Source organism: Dendrobium catenatum, unplaced genomic scaffold, assembly GCF_001605985.2.
Source record: "Dendrobium catenatum unplaced genomic scaffold, ASM160598v2 fragScaff_scaffold_772, whole genome shotgun sequence".
Classification (NCBI taxonomy): domain Eukaryota; kingdom Viridiplantae; phylum Streptophyta; class Magnoliopsida; order Asparagales; family Orchidaceae; genus Dendrobium; species Dendrobium catenatum.
Window position 1 is genome coordinate 475646 of NW_021319234.1, and position 17429 is coordinate 493074.

At 37.3% G+C, this 17429-nt stretch overlaps 1 protein-coding gene across 3 annotated transcripts; it reads right to left on the bottom strand.

Annotated features, from left to right (window-relative positions):
• Positions 1-1236: 1236 nt before the first annotated feature.
• LOC110101750 (bromodomain-containing protein DDB_G0270170) lies at positions 1237-16159 on the bottom strand. Of its 3 annotated transcripts, none has more exons than XM_020829794.2 (9): positions 15645-16159; positions 14991-15036; positions 14781-14859; positions 14625-14670; positions 14440-14538; positions 3421-3489; positions 2951-3326; positions 2677-2846; positions 1237-1988 (listed from the first exon to the last, which is right to left on the bottom strand). In XM_020829794.2, exons 1-9 carry the CDS (start codon positions 16080-16082, stop codon positions 1509-1511), a joined length of 1803 nt encoding a protein of 600 aa, XP_020685453.1. In that variant the 5' UTR covers positions 16083-16159; the 3' UTR covers positions 1237-1508. The 3 variants fall into 3 exon arrangements, with proteins under 3 accessions (XP_020685453.1, XP_020685455.1, XP_020685452.1); XM_020829796.2 differs by having other exon boundaries at positions 2987-3326; positions 14991-15039; XM_020829793.2 differs by having other exon boundaries at positions 14991-15039.
• Positions 16160-17429: the final 1270 nt, after the last annotated feature.

Sequence of the window (17429 nt, forward strand, 5' to 3'; positions counted from 1 at the left end):
AACCCGAAATTTTTGGGTTAGGTTCGGGTCGGATTTTCGAGTCGAATCCAATATTGACACCCCTATTGATGACTTTTGCTGCCACTCAATTAAAAATTATCGTCAGTATCACATAAATCAATTTATTTAATATTAACTAAATAAATAAACTTTTTAATATATCATATCTACTTTATTTCAATTAAAATATAAATAGAATAAAAAATATAAAAACTAAACAATTTTTTTTTTAAACAACCACTAAACAAAGACTTTGCTTTGCATTCAGCCAGTTACCAACTCCAATCTTCTCTTATTTTGAACACTCATTATTCCTTAAAATAATAATAATAATAATGATAATTAATAAAATGAGTGTAGTAGCCTAAATGAAAACAATTGCAAATGATTGGCTCAAAATATCCCTACTCAAAATTTTGTGGTATTTATGTAAATTCCCTAAGCATACAATATCAGTACAACCATACATACAAATTGCTAACCATAGGTTAAGCTAAACCCTAAACTTAATCATTCAAATAAGTACTCATTGACACCAAAATATCACTTATTATACATTTTCTAAAAGAAGTTTATATATATGCCCCAATTTTTCATATATTTACATATCTAACATCTAAATCTTCATGTTCACTTCAATGTTATATATGTAAATATATAAAAGTTCTGTGATATGTATGCAAATTCTCATATTCTCAAACCAATAAAACTATAAGAAGAAGACTGTAAACTCAGTTAGTATAACTGCACAAAAGAATTTGGTATAAGGAATGCTAAGATGACAATTTCCTACTTCATTTCACTGATGTGTTCATCAATTTCTCTGTACAAAAATGGAACCTCAATTCTACTGATTCTTCCCAGTATTAAATCACTAAAACTTGACAAAAATTTTGAGAAGATAAATCCCAAAACACACCTGCAGCTTTTCTAAAAGCTCTGATGAATTATACTTCTAAGATAAGAGGAATGATACCTTGCCTCATTGGAGCACATAGCCACTAGAAGCTGAAGAGCTTGGAAGCAGCATCTGGAAGGTTGGAAGGTCCCCTAAATTTCAAGAACTATCCCACTTGGGACAGCTTTCGTACTGCTTTTTAAAACGATTTTTTAGTACAAAAATTTTAAATTCAAGAAATTTTTGTACTGAAAAGCTATTTTAGTAAGCAAGAAGAAAGCCATCCCAAACGAAACCTTAATTGTGACCAAAACTCGAGCATCGGAGCGCGCTTTGCGGTGAAATAAGTAGCGTCCGGTTTCCCTTTCGCAACTACGATACTAGATCATCAGGCTGCTGTGAATTCCCTGCAGGGAGCAGAACCAAACTGGAAACTGAATTTCCAAGTTTCCAAAAAGGCGATCGCCCTTCACGGGAACAAGGCAAAGGGATTCCATGGTTTGTGCCCGGGCTTGGCAACTCTCATCCTACCCAGGAATTGGGTAGTAAGCGTTTGATGACTGGGATTGATTGCTGCTGTTGCTTGAAACTGAGCTGTGGTTGTTACTACCTATAAGCCAAAGTTGCTCGGAGTGGCATTCGGCGTGGCGAACTTACTCAATTGATACATGCTAGGCGAGAATGGAGCTTTGAATCCATTTACTGGTGCTTGCAACATTGTTATCTGATGAAGCTGGGATGAAGCTTTAGCCGAATTGCTATCAGATATTCTGCTGGTAGAAGCTACAGAAGTTGTAGATGGAGAAGTCTTAAAGTGACACTCTTGTTCAGCCACTTCTGAACATTTATCTCTTGACGCTGTTGAGACATTTGAATGTGTTAAGGAAGGAGTAAGAGAGGGTGTCAAGAACAGTCCGCACTGAGGTGGCCGAGGATGATCACTTTCCCCAACCCATCCAGGTCCAAATTTGGTCCCGGGAGGGAGCGCCTTCTCGATCCTTTTCGCAGCCAATTTCCAGCCGATTGGACCCAGGTTTGCGGCGAAACGAGCAAGGCTCCTGGCATATGCGAACTCCACATGAAGACCAACCTGAGACAAATGATATCAGGCAAACATGGATTAGTGACAAATATCATCAAGAGAATAACCAAATGCTATGAATTTTTGTGAGCAGCATGTCATCCCAACTATTTTTTATTCCTGGAGAATTGAACACGTCTTTGTTGTAGTGATTATAAAAATAGGATTTTTTAAAGAATTCATGTGATTATTCGATAAGTTTTATGCTAGCTGTCGACTAACTAATGCAACCCTCCACTTTTCTCATCTACGACTTGGGACCTGGCAACGGCAGCAGCTCTAGTGGAAGATAAGATTAGAGAGTCGCCTTAGATGGTTTGGCCACATTAAACGGTGGCCTTCCGATGACCCGGTTAGGAAAGTTGAGGTATTAGATTTGACTTATCTTAAGAAATTCAGAGGTAGACCTAAAAAAATTTGTTTAGAAAATATTAGAAATAATCTTTCTTTATTAGATTTAAATGAGAATTTAACCTTTAACAGGACACAATGGCGAAAAAGGATGCATGTAGCCGACCGCACATAGTGGGACAAAGGCTTGATGATGTTGTTGTTGTTGTATTATAAAAAAAGAATTGTGAAGTCATTGGATAGAATTGAAATGATTACAACAAAGGACTTAAGCCACTACATAGCATTCTAGAGACCAAAATTAAGATCAGCTTTAAAAGAAAGCGTGAATTAAAACTACACTCACTGGCACCAAAATCTTTCTGTCTCCAGCAGGAGCTGTCCGCGCAGGCAACTCTGGCGTGGAGGAGAGCTGGTATTGCTTATGTGTATCTCGCCAATTCTCGTCTTTAGCAGAAAGTTTTTTTCCAGATTTTGAGGGCCCTTTCCACACACTCCCTGCAACGATAGTAGTGCCTGAAATATTAAGAAACTGGAATAAGAACTGATATTTTTCAAGGAAAAATATTAAAAATTAAAACCATCATGATTGAAACTAATTCAACAATACAAATAAAGACCTGAAAAATCTTCACTTTTCTCTAATTTATGCTCACTGTTTAAAATATATGAATCAGAACTCTGAAAACATTGAGGAGCCATGGCAGATAAATCTGGTACATCAGGCTTATGAAATCCTGATCCTCTTCTAAGAGCCTCAGTCATGGGACTTGAAGAAAGGTTGCCATTAGAAGCATTAGCAAGGGAAGCTTCAGAAGAAAATTCAGAACCCGCCCGCTCTGCCGGAGGCCTGCCGACTGGCCGGTTAATATTGTTCTTTCCGGTGCCAGGAGGCCGACCTCTGCGGGCTATTTTTGGCTCTGGATCATTATTATCATCGCTCTCTTGTCTCAAGTTCTCAAAACTTTTCTTAGCCAGCTCATGAATGGACCGTGCCTGGATAAGAAAACCAATTTCTTTAGATGTTTCCTGAGAGAAAAGATCATATACAGCACATTTTACAGTCTCAGTACAGTTTGTGATAATATACCTGCCGAAAGTAAATTGTATCTGAAGCATTGTAACGCATGGCATTCGAGCTTATTAAGAATACATCTTTCTGCATATGTAACAACATACAATAAAAAATAAGGCTTCTGTAGAATTCTAGCAAAATAAGGTGACTGATAAAAATAAGAATACAGCTAATAGCAGAACTTTTAAGTCATAGGCCTCGTTTGGTTGCGGCATTTCTTTTGCAGAAGCGGAGTTTAAAGAAATGGAGTAAGCGGAGTTTGGGTAAGCGACATTTTTTTTTCTTTTGAGATCGGCAGCATTACGGAGGTATAGGAAAAGAGATTATGCAAAAGGCGTGTTACCAAACAACACACAGTAACTGTTTTCGCCGATTTAAATCGAAAACGGCGTAATTAAGGAGAAACAAATGAGGCCATAGTTTACAGCCTAAAGCACAAATAACTTGAAAATTCATCGGAAAATCTTCTCAAGCAAGTTCATACCATGAGCAAATATTACAATGCCAAGAACAAACATCAGGACAAATGCATAACTGACGCTCTTGTGTAATTCTATCAATCCAAGAAGTATAAAGCTGTATGGTAGAAATTTCAAAATTTATTCAGAACCTTCATTAGATAAGTAGCAGCCTATTACAATAGCAGGCTGGCCCAGATAACTGCTGATAAACCTTTTCTATAAAATGTATACTTTGGTATTTATGCAATACGTTTTCAAGAATCAAGGTAGCCATTAGATCATGAAATCACTAAAGCAAGTAATACAGTCGTATAGGCCTATCTTTGGTCCGAAACATTAGCAAATTGTGCGAGCCAGCCGTATTTGGTCATGCAAGTACAAACCAAATGAATGAGAACACAAATCTCATAATTAATTCCCTCTTCTTGTAAGATAGAAGGTCCTCTTGATAACGATTGTCATTTGCAATGCTGATCCATTGTTGATATCCAGAAGGTTGGGATTACTAAATTATTACAGACCTTCCCATTGAGCCCAACAAAATTTAATAGAGATGAAGCCTTCCATATGCAATGCTGCAACTTGTAGCAAAGTTGTGTTTTAAATGCTTCTCAACATTTTGCTTTAATTTGTCAGGCACAGTCAAACACAAGATGAATAAACCAACATGGAAAATCTTCAAAAATATGACATGACATACATATATAACAGTAAACTTATATCTATATGATTAATACCTGTTACCGGGTACAATAACACACACATATACACTCACATATTCCCACTATGAAAGTTATTAACCTTATTGATTAATTTTTTAACAAATTTATGTGGGAGGTCAAAGAGAATGGAAGTAAAATCATTTGAACTAAGTGGCGCATTATTTGCTATCATCTTGAAGAAGGGGCTTTGGTATCAGAGCTTTTGAAGATGATATCCATACCTTCAACTCTCAAGTTTTGGGAAAATTTAGGCATAATGGTTCGTTGCAGGGGAACTTTCTTCCTTCCATGTATTTTCAATAGACTCATCAAAACCTTATAAAGAAAATACTAGTGATTTCCCTCATGTGGAAGAGATTAATTGCATTTAAATATATGAAGCCAAGGAGTTTACAGCAATGGCAATATCACTTTCTGCCTGACCGAAGTGGCCAAGGATAACACTGGCACGCTGGTCATCGCCTTATTCAACTCCTCATAAGCCTTAGTAGTTGCTTCACCCTAATTAAAATTATCCTTCTTTGGATGTTCGATCAAAGGCCAAGCTATTGAACTGCAACCCTTCACAAACCTTCTGTAGTAGCCTGTAAGTCACAACAATCCTCTCAACTCCCTCAAGTTCTTGGGTATTGGCCACCTCAGCATGGCCTCAATTTTGCTCTAGCTAGTTGGTACTCCTTCCTGTGATACCACGTACCCTAAATACTCCACTCTAGGTTGAGCGAATGAGCATTTCTTTAGATTGGCAAACAAGTGATGGTCTCGCTGAGTGGATAACACAAATCCCAACTGTTCTAAGTGCTCCTCCTCAGTCCAGCTTTAAATATCATCAAAGAAGATTGACACAAACCACCGTAGAGTTGGAATACCCTGTTCATTAGGTGAAGAGTAGCTGAAGCATTAGTGAGGTCAAAATGCATCATTAAAAACTCATAGTATCCCTCATGAGTCCTAAATGCCATCTTGGGAAAATCCTCGGGCCTCATTCGGATTTGATGGCACCCTAACTTTAGATCAATCTTCGAGAAAAACACCGCTTCATAAAGCTCATTCAACAATTTATTAATCACTGGAATAGGAAACTTGTTTGGAACTGTATCCTTATTCAACGCCCGGTAGTTCATGCAAAACCTCCAACTATCATATTTCTTTTTCACTAATAGCGTTGAACGAGAAAATGAACTGACATTGGGTCTAATGATCCCTACCTCAAGCATATATCTGATCAATCTCTTAATCTCATCATTCTAGATTTGGGGATGACGAACACATATATGTGAGACTCCTTCCATTAAGAAAATAGCATACTCGTGCTCCTGCGAAAGAGGGAACCCTTAAATTGGTTGGAACACCTCTCCATATTGCTATAGGAGTTGTTGAATCATATCTGATGCTTCTATTTTGTCCCCATCCTCTTATCCTTCCAAACTCTACAGCTCCACCAAAAATTCCACTCCTTCACCCCGGATTGCACTCAACATGATTTTGAGTGAAATCATAATTTTGGAAAAACTAGGATCCCCTCTAATAACCACTCTCCTCCCCTTAATCTTGAACTCCATTGTTAGAGTATTCCAATCAATCTTGGTCTTCCCCAACTTCTGCAGCTACTTCATTCCTAGTATCACATCCATGTTCTCCAAATTCAATAGTAGAAAGTCTTCCAATACCTGAAGCTCTAGAAGAATTAGAATCAACCTTTGCAAATTCCTCTACTCCTCTCTACTTTTCATGATCCCAACATAAACGCAAAGCCCCATGTCCACTGATTCCAATCCCAACTGATTCACCATCCTGTTGGAAATGAAGATGTGGGTAGCTCCACTATCTACCAATACTACCACCTCCCGATGCCTGATCTTCCCCTTAACTTTCATGGTGTGGCTCAGTGTGAACCTAACCATTGAGTTATGAGATACCTCTGCAAGATCTAAGTGTAGGTGATCATCTTCCTCCTATAATTCCTCCTCTGAAGCATCTTCCTCCTCATCGCAGGCTATTAGGACCTATAATGAATGGTCTTTATAACGGTGGCCTAAAGTGAACTTCTCAGCACACCTAAAGCATAATCCCTTGGCCCTCACACTTCCTGAATTTGAGACTTAACCAACCTCTTGAAGTTCCCCCTGATCGTACTCCCCGAGACTTTAATCCCTCGGGGTTTCCTTCTGAATAGGCACTGTTTGCACCTTTGGTGTCAGAAATGTAGTGGTTATACGAGACTCCCAAACTGTTGTTACGGCTACTCCTCTCCAAGGAGTTCTTATCCTCCACCAACTAAGCTAACTCCATAACCTCCCTTAAACCACATTGTCTCAGTACTCAAACAACTTCTCGAATATCAGGCTTGAGCCCCTTCATAATGTTCCCGTCAACACAGTCTCTGACAACCTTCCTAGTCGGCTTCAGAAATATTCGAACTTCTCCCGGTACTCTATCATCGACCCCTCCTGCACCAGAGCAAAAAAATGTTCATAGAAGTCTCCTTTCTGATTAGTTCAAAAACGTTCTAATTGATTGTGAAAGCTCGTGTTTCATGTTTTCCTTCCAGGATCGTCCAGGACGAAGTTGGATCGTCCTGGGACGATCGGTACAGGTTGTGAAGAAAATTCTGGCTGGAAGGTTCGTCCCGGGACGAAATGAGGTTCGTCCGTACGAAATTTCTCCCGAGATCAACTTGTCCTGATACGATAATAATTTCGTCTGAATGAAATTTATCCAAAGGGCAAATCGTCCCGGGACGATTTGGGATCGTCCGGGACGATCTGGTTGGATATATATGGAAATGAGATCTTTTGAAGAGAGAGAAAAGCCCAGGAGAGAAAATCGAAGGAAAAAGGAAAAAAAAAGTGATTTTTGGGCAACTTCTGTCCGTAGCTGCAGTTGAAAAAGTTGACCGACTCAAGGTAAGGCACATTCCGCCTTTTTCAATTTTCAGAAATGAGATTTTTGACGACTTTTCTATTTCGAATTTTATTTCCGTTAGCAAATAATTGATTCCGTTTTGTACTGATGAACTTTTTACCGCGTAACTTTTGGTATGTTTCTGAGATGATATTTGTGCACGTTTTAAGTATTTTCTGGAAAATGTTTACCGGGTATTTTGAATTCGGCGGTGTTTTAGTTGAACTACGATTTATCTGGATGTTGAAAAACGTTGCTTCAGTACAATGAAAGTCATAGAATGATGTTTTACAGTATCTGGGATAATTTGGTAAATTTCTGAATCTGTCAATTTTATGTAAATTTTGTATACTGTCGTTATGCCGCTGACGATTTTCTGACGAAATCTGATTTTCTGAATTGAATGTTCTGATGTGATGTGCTATCAGAAGGGAGTTATAAGGGGCCAGAATCCTTTGAGATTCTGTCAGTGTCAGGGAAAAATCTGAGAAATCTGAAAATAAGTTCTGTTCTGAAAATTCTGTATATCTATTCTGTTCTGGTGCTATAAGCACAAAGGGAGACATAAGGGGCCATAATCTGAGATTATGTCAGTGTCAGGAAAGGAAGGCATAAGGGGTCAGAATCCGTCGAGATTCTGTCAGGATCAGGGATATCTGATATGTGATATGTGAAATGTGATATCTGAAATGTGATTATTTTATTTGATTTGAATTCTGATTTGTACGATCCGATCCGTTCTGTGATTTGAAAGTTTTATAAGTTTTATAAGATCTGTTATGCACTCTGATTTAAATTCATGTATCTGTGATTTGATTTCTCTTTGATCAAGTATCTGTTCTGTCTGTTATATGATTTCTGTACGACTGTTTGAATTCTATACGGCTATTTGAATAACTACTTCTGATGTGTTTTCTGTTGTGAATTTCTGGAGATTTTGATTGGTGAGTGTAATCTTGCTGAGCTGTTAGCTCATCCTTGTTTTCTGCGTGGTTTTCAGGTTCTGGGAAAGGGAAGGAAGTCTTGGACTAGCAGTTCTGTGTCTGATCAGTGATTAGATATTTTGTATCATGGTTTAAAATTGCGCAATATGAGGCTCGCCTTGAGGCCCGCCTTTGCGCAATTCCAATAAAAAACGCCTCGATGCTTACGCCTTGAGTTTTTTTATGAGGCTTGCGCCTCAAGTTGTTTGAGGCCCGCCTTGAGGCCCACCTCGCCTCACTGGTATGACTTACATAAATCTTGAAGTAAATGCCCGACATTGGACTCTATAGGAGAGGAGGAAAGGGAGAGAGCAGTTCATCATAATGATGATTCAAATGAATAACCCCTTAGTAATTACAGTGCTAATGACTTATGAGTTCTTATGTGATATGTCATTGCTGTTTATTTTTGGAAATTGAAATTATATGTTAATGAAAAGAATAATGGGATTTGGAAAAGATATACTTTTGAGTTGAACTATATTTCATGTTGTCTTATTATTGGGATATTTTGATTTCACTTCATATCTTATATTTTTTTATGTTTTATATTATTCACTCATTAGTATATAAAAAATTTATCATTTTATGTTTACGCAATATTTTGATTTTGATGCTTACGCCTCAAAACGCCTTGAGGCTTACGCCTCGCCTCACGAATGAAAAATGCCTCAATACTCGAATACGCAATTTTAAACATTGTTTTATATTTTTTATTTTTATACAGTCATGACTTTTCTGTTCTGTTCTCTCTGTCTGCAGCCATGCACTGTATTGTACATGATTATTTTGATGAAAGAAAATATAGATGAACTGTTCTATGTATTTGAAGTTTATAGCAGCTCTGTGTTTCTGTTTGTTTGAATACTTGGAAGAAAGTTCTGAAGCAAATTCCAAAACTAGATCCTGAATTTCAATTTCCATCGCGACCCGATGCGAGCGGGATCCGTTCCGGCCGGGTTGGATCATGACATTGATAGTCTTTGAACTCCCTCCATGATCGAATCAAATCTCGCAAGTCTCTCCACTAGTACTAGGACAGAGCCTTCCCCTCCAAATATAAAGCCACTATAGTGCGTTTTTCATCTTCTGTCAACCCACTTACATCAAAATATCGCTCCACATGATAAATCCACCCGTAAGCATCTTCTCCCTAAAAAACAAGCATCTTCAACTTTCTTACCCTAGGATCAACACAACCCCAATTGCTTCTTTCTCCTTCGGTGTAACGGATGTTGTGATCCCTCTATGTTTCCCTCTTCCCCATACCAGTTCCAACCATACCCTTCACCCTTTCCCCTATTTGAAAGTGGCTCCAAATGTAGCATCTCATTTTCTTCCCCCAAAATTTTCATCTCCTGATCCTCTCTCATCATCCCTATATTAAGGTTTTTGCCAATTCCTTGTGCGGTTAACAAAGCCCTTGCTTCTGATGATGTCATCTTAGATTGAAACTCTAACATCCTTTTCATCATCTCTTCCATATTTGAAAATCTGCCCTCAATTGCTGAAATTTGCTCTCCGAATTCATATTTCAGATTTCCAACTTTCCCATCAAGCTTCTCCTCCAATGCATCAACCTTCTTAGCCAGCATAGGTGCAAAAAAGGTTGCTCTGATACCAATTTGATAGGAATTCGATCTTGACACAGCCAAAAAAATAGCAATAACGAAGAGTAAACACAACATAAATTAACGGAAAAAAAGAGATTATGGGCTAATTTTATTGATATCGAAAAAAGCAAAGCAAGATACAAGTTGATCTACTATTTGAGAGGTAAATCGACTCTCCGCAAATCCTATGCGCCACTAGGAACAAAGCAAAAGAAAATTACTCCCAAAACACAGAATCACATAATGAAAATAAAATAACCTAATTAATCCTAAATAAACCTTCCTAATTCCCTCGCAAATCTGAATTCAAATCAACCCCATTTCCCTAAATAAACCTTCATAATTCCCTCCCAAATCTAAATTCAAATCAACCCTCTTTCCCAAAATAAACATTCCTAATTCCCTCTCAATTTTAATTTTCTATGGTAAGTAATTAAAAATATAATTAATCCCCTTTTAACTCCCGCCTCTTTCTCTCTCCTCCGCGGCATCTAAAAAATTTATTAAAAAAAAAATTGTAGGCTCTTTAGTCCCACACCGCCTGGATTTAAATTATTATGCTAGAAGGAAAGAACCTAATTAGTATGACCCCCAGAAACAATAAACTCAATTTCGTTAGATGCCAAAGAAGGAAAGATGAGCATTTATTTCACAACTCTCCAATAATGATCATAAATCAATCTTCTCCGGTTCACTATTTGGTGCTGCTAATTAGTCATTGAATCATTGTTTTCAAAAGCAGCTAAAAACCAAAAACAACACAGTCATATTATTTCTCAACAATGTCGCACCACTGAAAGGTGGAATTTAATTTCAGTAAATATCAGAGATGAGGATGCTCAGGTGGATGAGTGGCGAGCATATTCATGAAAAGGTTGGTGTAGCTCCAGTGGAAGATAAGAATAGAGAGAGTCGCCCTAGATGGTTTAGTCACATAAAAAAGCGGCCTTCCAATGACCCGGTTAGGAAAGTAGAGGCATTAAATTTGACTTATGTTAAGAAAGGTAGAGGTAGACCTAAAAAGACTTGGATAAAGAATATTAGATATGATATTTCCTTATTAGATTTAAACGAGAATTTGACTTTTAACATGACATAGTGGAGAAAAAAAGGATTCATGTAGCCGACCTCATGTAGTGGAACAAATGTTTGATGTTTTTGTTGTTGTTGTTGACTTTATCAATTGCTTACAGACAGCATCCATCAGTCGTTTAACCATCAAGAAGAGCTACTTAAGACAAAAGGTGATAATATGAACAGTTTTTAAAAGAATATAAACGGTACTGTTTGTTTATCAGGCTTACAGCAAATAACTAAAGACCTGTTCAAATCTCTTCTAAATCCCACATATTTCTAAGGCCTCCAAACAAATGTCGGCCTCAACTATAATATAAAAACACAAGCCAATCCAAATAACAAAAAGCATACATAAATGTTTTAACTACATAAGATAACAAGATAACAGATAAGGACAGGTAGTCCAAGGAAGACGACAATTTAATTATTGCACTTCTTACAGCAAGAACTTAGCAATATAGACAGGAAAAATTCACAAAAAAGTTCTGCTTTAATATTTCCCCTAATATAAAATACCAAACAAAATTCAACAGATTGCAGCAAGAATGCAACCCACTAATTAGTCCATTAGCTTTTTACCAAGGAGGCAACTTTATGGAAAAAACAGAAAGAAAAACAATAATTTGGGGCCAAACAAATGACTTAAGAACTTTAACAGCTTTGTTTCCCACCTCAAAATGCTCCAAATTCCTGTAAGCTCCACTTGAGAGTCTCCTTCGCACAGTCCCAAAATCGTACCAAACCATCGTGTCGCAGCTGCAAAAAACTAGAGCAAAAACTTAGGGATGGATAGAATTTACATCCACAAGAGAGGTCAAAATGTGAAAAAAAAGAATAAAAAAGCCTTCAATGTTACTTAAAAATAAGTAATTGAAGGAGTGATAAAGGTGGGTCCTGCATTGTCCTTAATATTGCATGCACACGTAATGATGAAGCTAGAGAGCTTATTCACCTCAAGATTCACATGGAATCTACCCTCCATTGTACTCTTTTGGATCCAGGTAGTGAAAAAAATCTTACCTCTACAACTTTGGTTGTGAGACTAGGATTAGTAATTACTTAGTATCCAAAAACTTATTCCCTAAGTTGGTTTCAAAAAGCAATATATTATTAGGTCATTAGACAATATGCTCTTAAGTTTTGCTTTCTCTAGATATTTTACTGATGTAGTAAGTAAAATTGCAATACTTAGTGCAAGCCTTGTGCTACTAGACCGTGCATTATATATGAGATATTGATACTATCTACTTTAGAAGGCAAAAAAATTTCTATTATTCCACCTTCAAGGAGATGAAGAAGGTTACCATACTAAAGGATCCTAATAAGAAAACAAGAGCTCACTTCCTGATGAAAAGCACAATAAGTGTCATCTCAATTGTTGATTTGCATCAATGAAGAGGAATGATTCATCGCATCCTACTTTGAAGCCTATGGATGCAAGAAGAAAATACAAGCCCAAGAGACAAAAGAAGAATAAGTGTTCTCATTTGCAGGAGCAAAATGAGGAACCGTGATTTTTAAGGCTTTCAAAAATATTTGTAAATCAACTTTGAAAGGATTGATTTGCAAATATGATTTTAGGTGGAACTTAAATGTAATATTGCAATTTTAATATCTAAAAATTAAGGCAATGGCCAAGAAAGGAAAAAGGAAGAGATTTAAGTGGAGAGAATCAAGAAAACTAACCAAATTACACTTACCTATTTCTCCTTAATTTACAAGTTGACCACTTACTAAAGGGGAAATCAAATAAACAGAAGCACATAACCTAGCAGCCCATAAGCACTAGGTCAAGGTAAACAGCTCAGGGGAAGGTGACCCCTAAGGAATTTTGCATGTTGTATTGTTCAACATCAAAATTAGCAGACTGACATGATTGAGGTAATCCTACAAGAGTAGCAAGAACATTCTAGAATTTTAACTAGAAAAACAAACAGTTTTTATAACTAGCTCAGCCTTGCACCTGCAAGAAGACAAGCCATCATAATAGCTTAAACAAGACAGAACACAGAACCTGTAATCAATGCACTGATCTTTCATGATTCAATAAACTTACTATTGCCAAGTAGAGCAAATGGATGAACGGTGAACCTAATTAGTATGACCCCCAGAAACAATAAACTCAATTTCATTAGATGCCAAAGAAGGAAAGATGAGCATTTATTTCACAACTCTCCAGTAATGATCATAAATCAATCATCTTCTCCGGTTCAACTATTTGGTGCTGCTAATTAGTCATTGAATCATTGTTTTCAAAAGCAGCTAAAAACCAAAAACAAAACAGTCATATTATTTCTCAACAATGTCGCACCACTAAAAGGTGGAATTTAATTTCAGTAAATATCAGAGATGACGATGCTCAGGTGGATGAGTGGCAAGCATATTCATGAAAAGGTTGGTGCAGCTCCAGTGGAAGATAAGATTAGAGAGAGTCGCCCTAGATGGTTTAGTCACATAAAACGGCGGCCTTCCAATGACCCGCTTAGGAAAGTAGAGGCATTAAATTTGACTTATATTAAGAAAGGTAGAGGTAAACCTAAAAAGACTTGGTTAGAGAATATTAGATATGATATTTCCTTATTAGATTTAAACGAGAATTTGACTTTTAACATGACACAGTGGAGAAAAATGATTCATGTAGCCGACCCCACGTAGTGGGACAAATGTTTGATGTTGTTGTCGTTGTTGTTGTTATCAATTGCTTACAGACAACATCCATCAGTCGTTTAACCATCAAGAAGAGCTACTTAAGACAAAAGGTGATAATATGAACAGTTTTTAAAAGAATATAAACGGTACTGTTTGTTTATCAGGCTTACATCAAATAACTAAAGACCTGTTCAAATCTCTTCTAAATCCCACATATTTCTAAGGCCTTCAAACAAATGTCGGCCTCAACTATAATATAAAAACACAAGCCAATCAAACAACAAAAATCTTACTTATGGAGCATACAGAAATGTTTTAACTACATAAGATAACAAGATAACAGATAAGGACAGGTAGTCCAAGGAAGACAACAATTTAATTATTGCACTTCTTACAGCAAGAACTTAGCAATATGGACAGGAAAAATTCACAAAAAAGTTCTGCTTTAATATTTCCTCTAATATAAAATACCAAACAAAATTCAACAGATTGCAGCAAGAATGCAACCCACTAATTAGTCCACTAGCTTTTTACCAAGGAGGCAACTTTATGGAAAAAATAGAAAGAAAACAATAATTTGGGGCCAAACAAATGACTTAAGAACTTTAACAGCTTTGTTTCCCACCTCAAAATGCTCCAAATTCCTGTAATCTCCACTTGAGAGTCTCCTTCGCACAGTCCCAAAATCCATTGGGTGTTCAATGATGCCATGGTAATCTGGAAGCTACATATACGATCACCAAATCATCAGCTATCAGCAGGCAGAATGATAAATTGATACAATTAACAAAATATAGAAAGAGATCTTACCTCCTCTGGATCAACAGGCTCCGAAAAAACTCCATAGGTGTCCTTCCTGAAGGCAAAGCAGAGTCAGTTAGTTAAAAGAACTTAACAGCCACAGAGAACACAGCTACACTACTACAACCATAGAATTCAAAAGCATAAAGAAAGCAAAGCACTCACTTCTGTAGTCTATCAAGGATGAACTCCAATAATTTTTTGTCTGGAAGAGCAGTTGTGGGGCCCAAATCTGATCTATCTCCTGGCACAAAACAGAGAAAAATTAAAAAATCATAAAAGAATAATATCACAACAAAACCACCAAAATAGATAAATCGTCGCCCTTCAAAAGTTTAAATTTTCTTTCTTGAAATAAATGTACTAGCATCAAACCTTGAGAAGCTTCCGTCGCTTTCCAGGAGGAATTTTTACTTTCTGCCTGCTAGAAAACAAATCATAAAATTAGTCAACAGAAAGAAATGCACATAAATATACAGTGGTAAAGCGGGAGAACATTTAAAAAAGGTATATTTTAAAAATATCCATAATTCTGCAAGCAGGTCCACCCCGGGATATCTGGAAAACCCAAAAACAGAAGCCAATTTTCCAATTAATCGAAGGAGAATTGGGTGAAGTTTGAGTTCGAAATCTAAAGAGAAGGAAAACATAACGATTGACGCAAATTAAAAGAAGATAAATTTAAACCCCCAAAAAAAAGCCTCTGAGGCACATCAAGAAAGGATTAAAAGTTTAGAACGTTGACCTCGTCAAATGCAAAAGCTTTCCTAACTCGCAGAATGGAAAGCCGCCAGTAAAAAGATTCAAACTGGGAACAAATTCCAAAAAAAGCACGCACCGAAATAAAAGCACCGATTCCGATCCCCAACAAGAACCCGTACCTAACCAACCAAATCTATAAATACTCGAAAACCATGAAACGTTGGGATACTCCATTGCAACAAAACGGATCGCCGCATCCACACAGATCAATTCGAACGTAAAACTATAGTAATTTTGCTTCATTTAGTTGCAGTCAGCCAATCGGACCTTTCCCGCAGCGTCGATCTTCCGCCTCTTGGTTGCAGCCCCGTCCGATTCGGATGCCACACAGGCCGCATCGGAAGAATTGGCGTCGGCGTGAGGGAGGTGTAACACGAGCTTGAGCTTCTTCTCCTTTCTCCTCTTGGCGGGCTCATCTTCGTCCTCATCGTCCTCCACAGAAGCCGCCACAGACGCATCGTCCACGTCCTCTTCCGGCGATGGCGGCTCAGGGTCGGGATTACGGCTCCGGTGGGTGAGGCGGACAGGAGGGGTGTTAGGGAAGCGGGCATAAGGGTTGGAGTTAGGGTTAGGGTTTCGCTTCAGCTGCCTTTGCTCGCGCTGCTGCTGTTCCTGCTGTTTCTGAAGACGGAGGCTTCGCTTCTGGAGATCGAGGAGAGATGGGCGGCCCTTCTTCTTCCTCTTCATCTCCACCGGTTTCCCCATGTCTCCCTCTGTTCTCTCTCTTTCTCCCTCTATTCTCTCTCTTTATCCCTATTTTCTCTCTCCTCTCTCTATCTACAGCCGAGAGTCGAATATTTTAGAATTTCTTTTCTGTATCGCGGTTTAGTAGACCGTCAGCACGTGACATCGGCCTTAGCCGAGTTTGTATCACGTGACAACCGCGGCACTCGTATCGTGCGGAACTCCGGTTCAAGAGAAATTATTATGTGGGGGGAGTCTGGACGTAAAGCCGGTCCGCTGGTTCAGAGGCGATTCGACCCGGTTCACTAGTCGAAAGGTGAAAAATTTTAATCCGGTCTATAAAAATTTTAAAATATGTGCAAATAAAAAGTTGTGGCATTCTAACATTTCACTTCACCATCTTTCGGTTCCTCTCGGCCCTCAGTTTAGGCATGTGCTTTTCATCTTTGCACAAGGATCGGGTCTTTTAGCTGAGAAATTATTACGTGCATATGCTGAAGCTTTTATCGTCTTTCAACAAATCAAAAGTGTCTGCATTCGGAATTTAAAATTTTTATCATCTTCTTTTCCACTCTCAGTTCAGTCACTTTTTTTCTTCCAGATAGAAATTAAGGTCAAATTTATCTCCATAGTAGCTCTACATTGTTGGATATGTTGAAATGTCAAATATATTTGTTCTATAAACGGTTTATCTAAAAAAGTTGTTAATATTTAGGGTATAGGGTTTATGTAAAATTTATGTCAAAATCTTTTTTTTTTGCTTAAATAGACATTGGGTATTGCTGGGAATTGTGGGTATTACTCTGTATTGTTGTGCATTACCATGATATAAGCTTATGACAATCAGACACTGTTGTACTTGTTCATCTGAAAACTTTTTTAAGTTTTTTCACAACTATGTATTTGAAAATTTTTTTAGGAAGTGTTATTATTTTTTTTATTAAGTCATTGGGTATTACTGAGTATTTATATGATACAAGATATATGGCAACCATACATTACTGTAATTGTGTATATGTGAGAAATACTATTATTTCTTTGTTAAGTCATTATGTATTGCTGAATATTTCTATGATACAATATATGTGGCAATCAAACATTGTTATGATTGTTCATTTGAAATTTTTTTAAGCATTTTCACAACTGTGTAATTTAGAAATTTTGTGAAAAATGTTATTTTTTTCTAAGTTAACTTATTATGTATTGCTTTGCATTGATGAGTATTTCCTTAATATAAGTTTATGATAACTAGACATTAATGTATTTGTTTATTTGAAAATTATTTTAAGTTTTTTTACAGCTGTGTATTTGAGAAATTTGGTGGGAAATAATATTATTTCTCTATTAAGTTACTGGGTATAACTATAT

What these genes read in the sequence shown, in the direction of transcription:
- LOC110101750 (XM_020829793.2), bottom strand. Translation starts at nt 16,082, where the DNA reads ATGGGGAAACCGGTGGAGATGAAGAGGAAGAAGAAGGGCCGCCCATCT. An exon ending in AGCGACGGAAGCTTCTCAAG is followed by an intron (nt 14,860 to 14,990) that starts GTTTGATGCTAG and finishes GTTTTGTGCCAG; the next exon opens with GAGATAGATCAGATTTGGGC. An exon ending in GAAAAGTGAAGATTTTTCAG is followed by an intron (nt 2,847 to 2,950) that starts GTCTTTATTTGT and finishes TTAATATTTCAG; the next exon opens with GCACTACTATCGTTGCAGGG.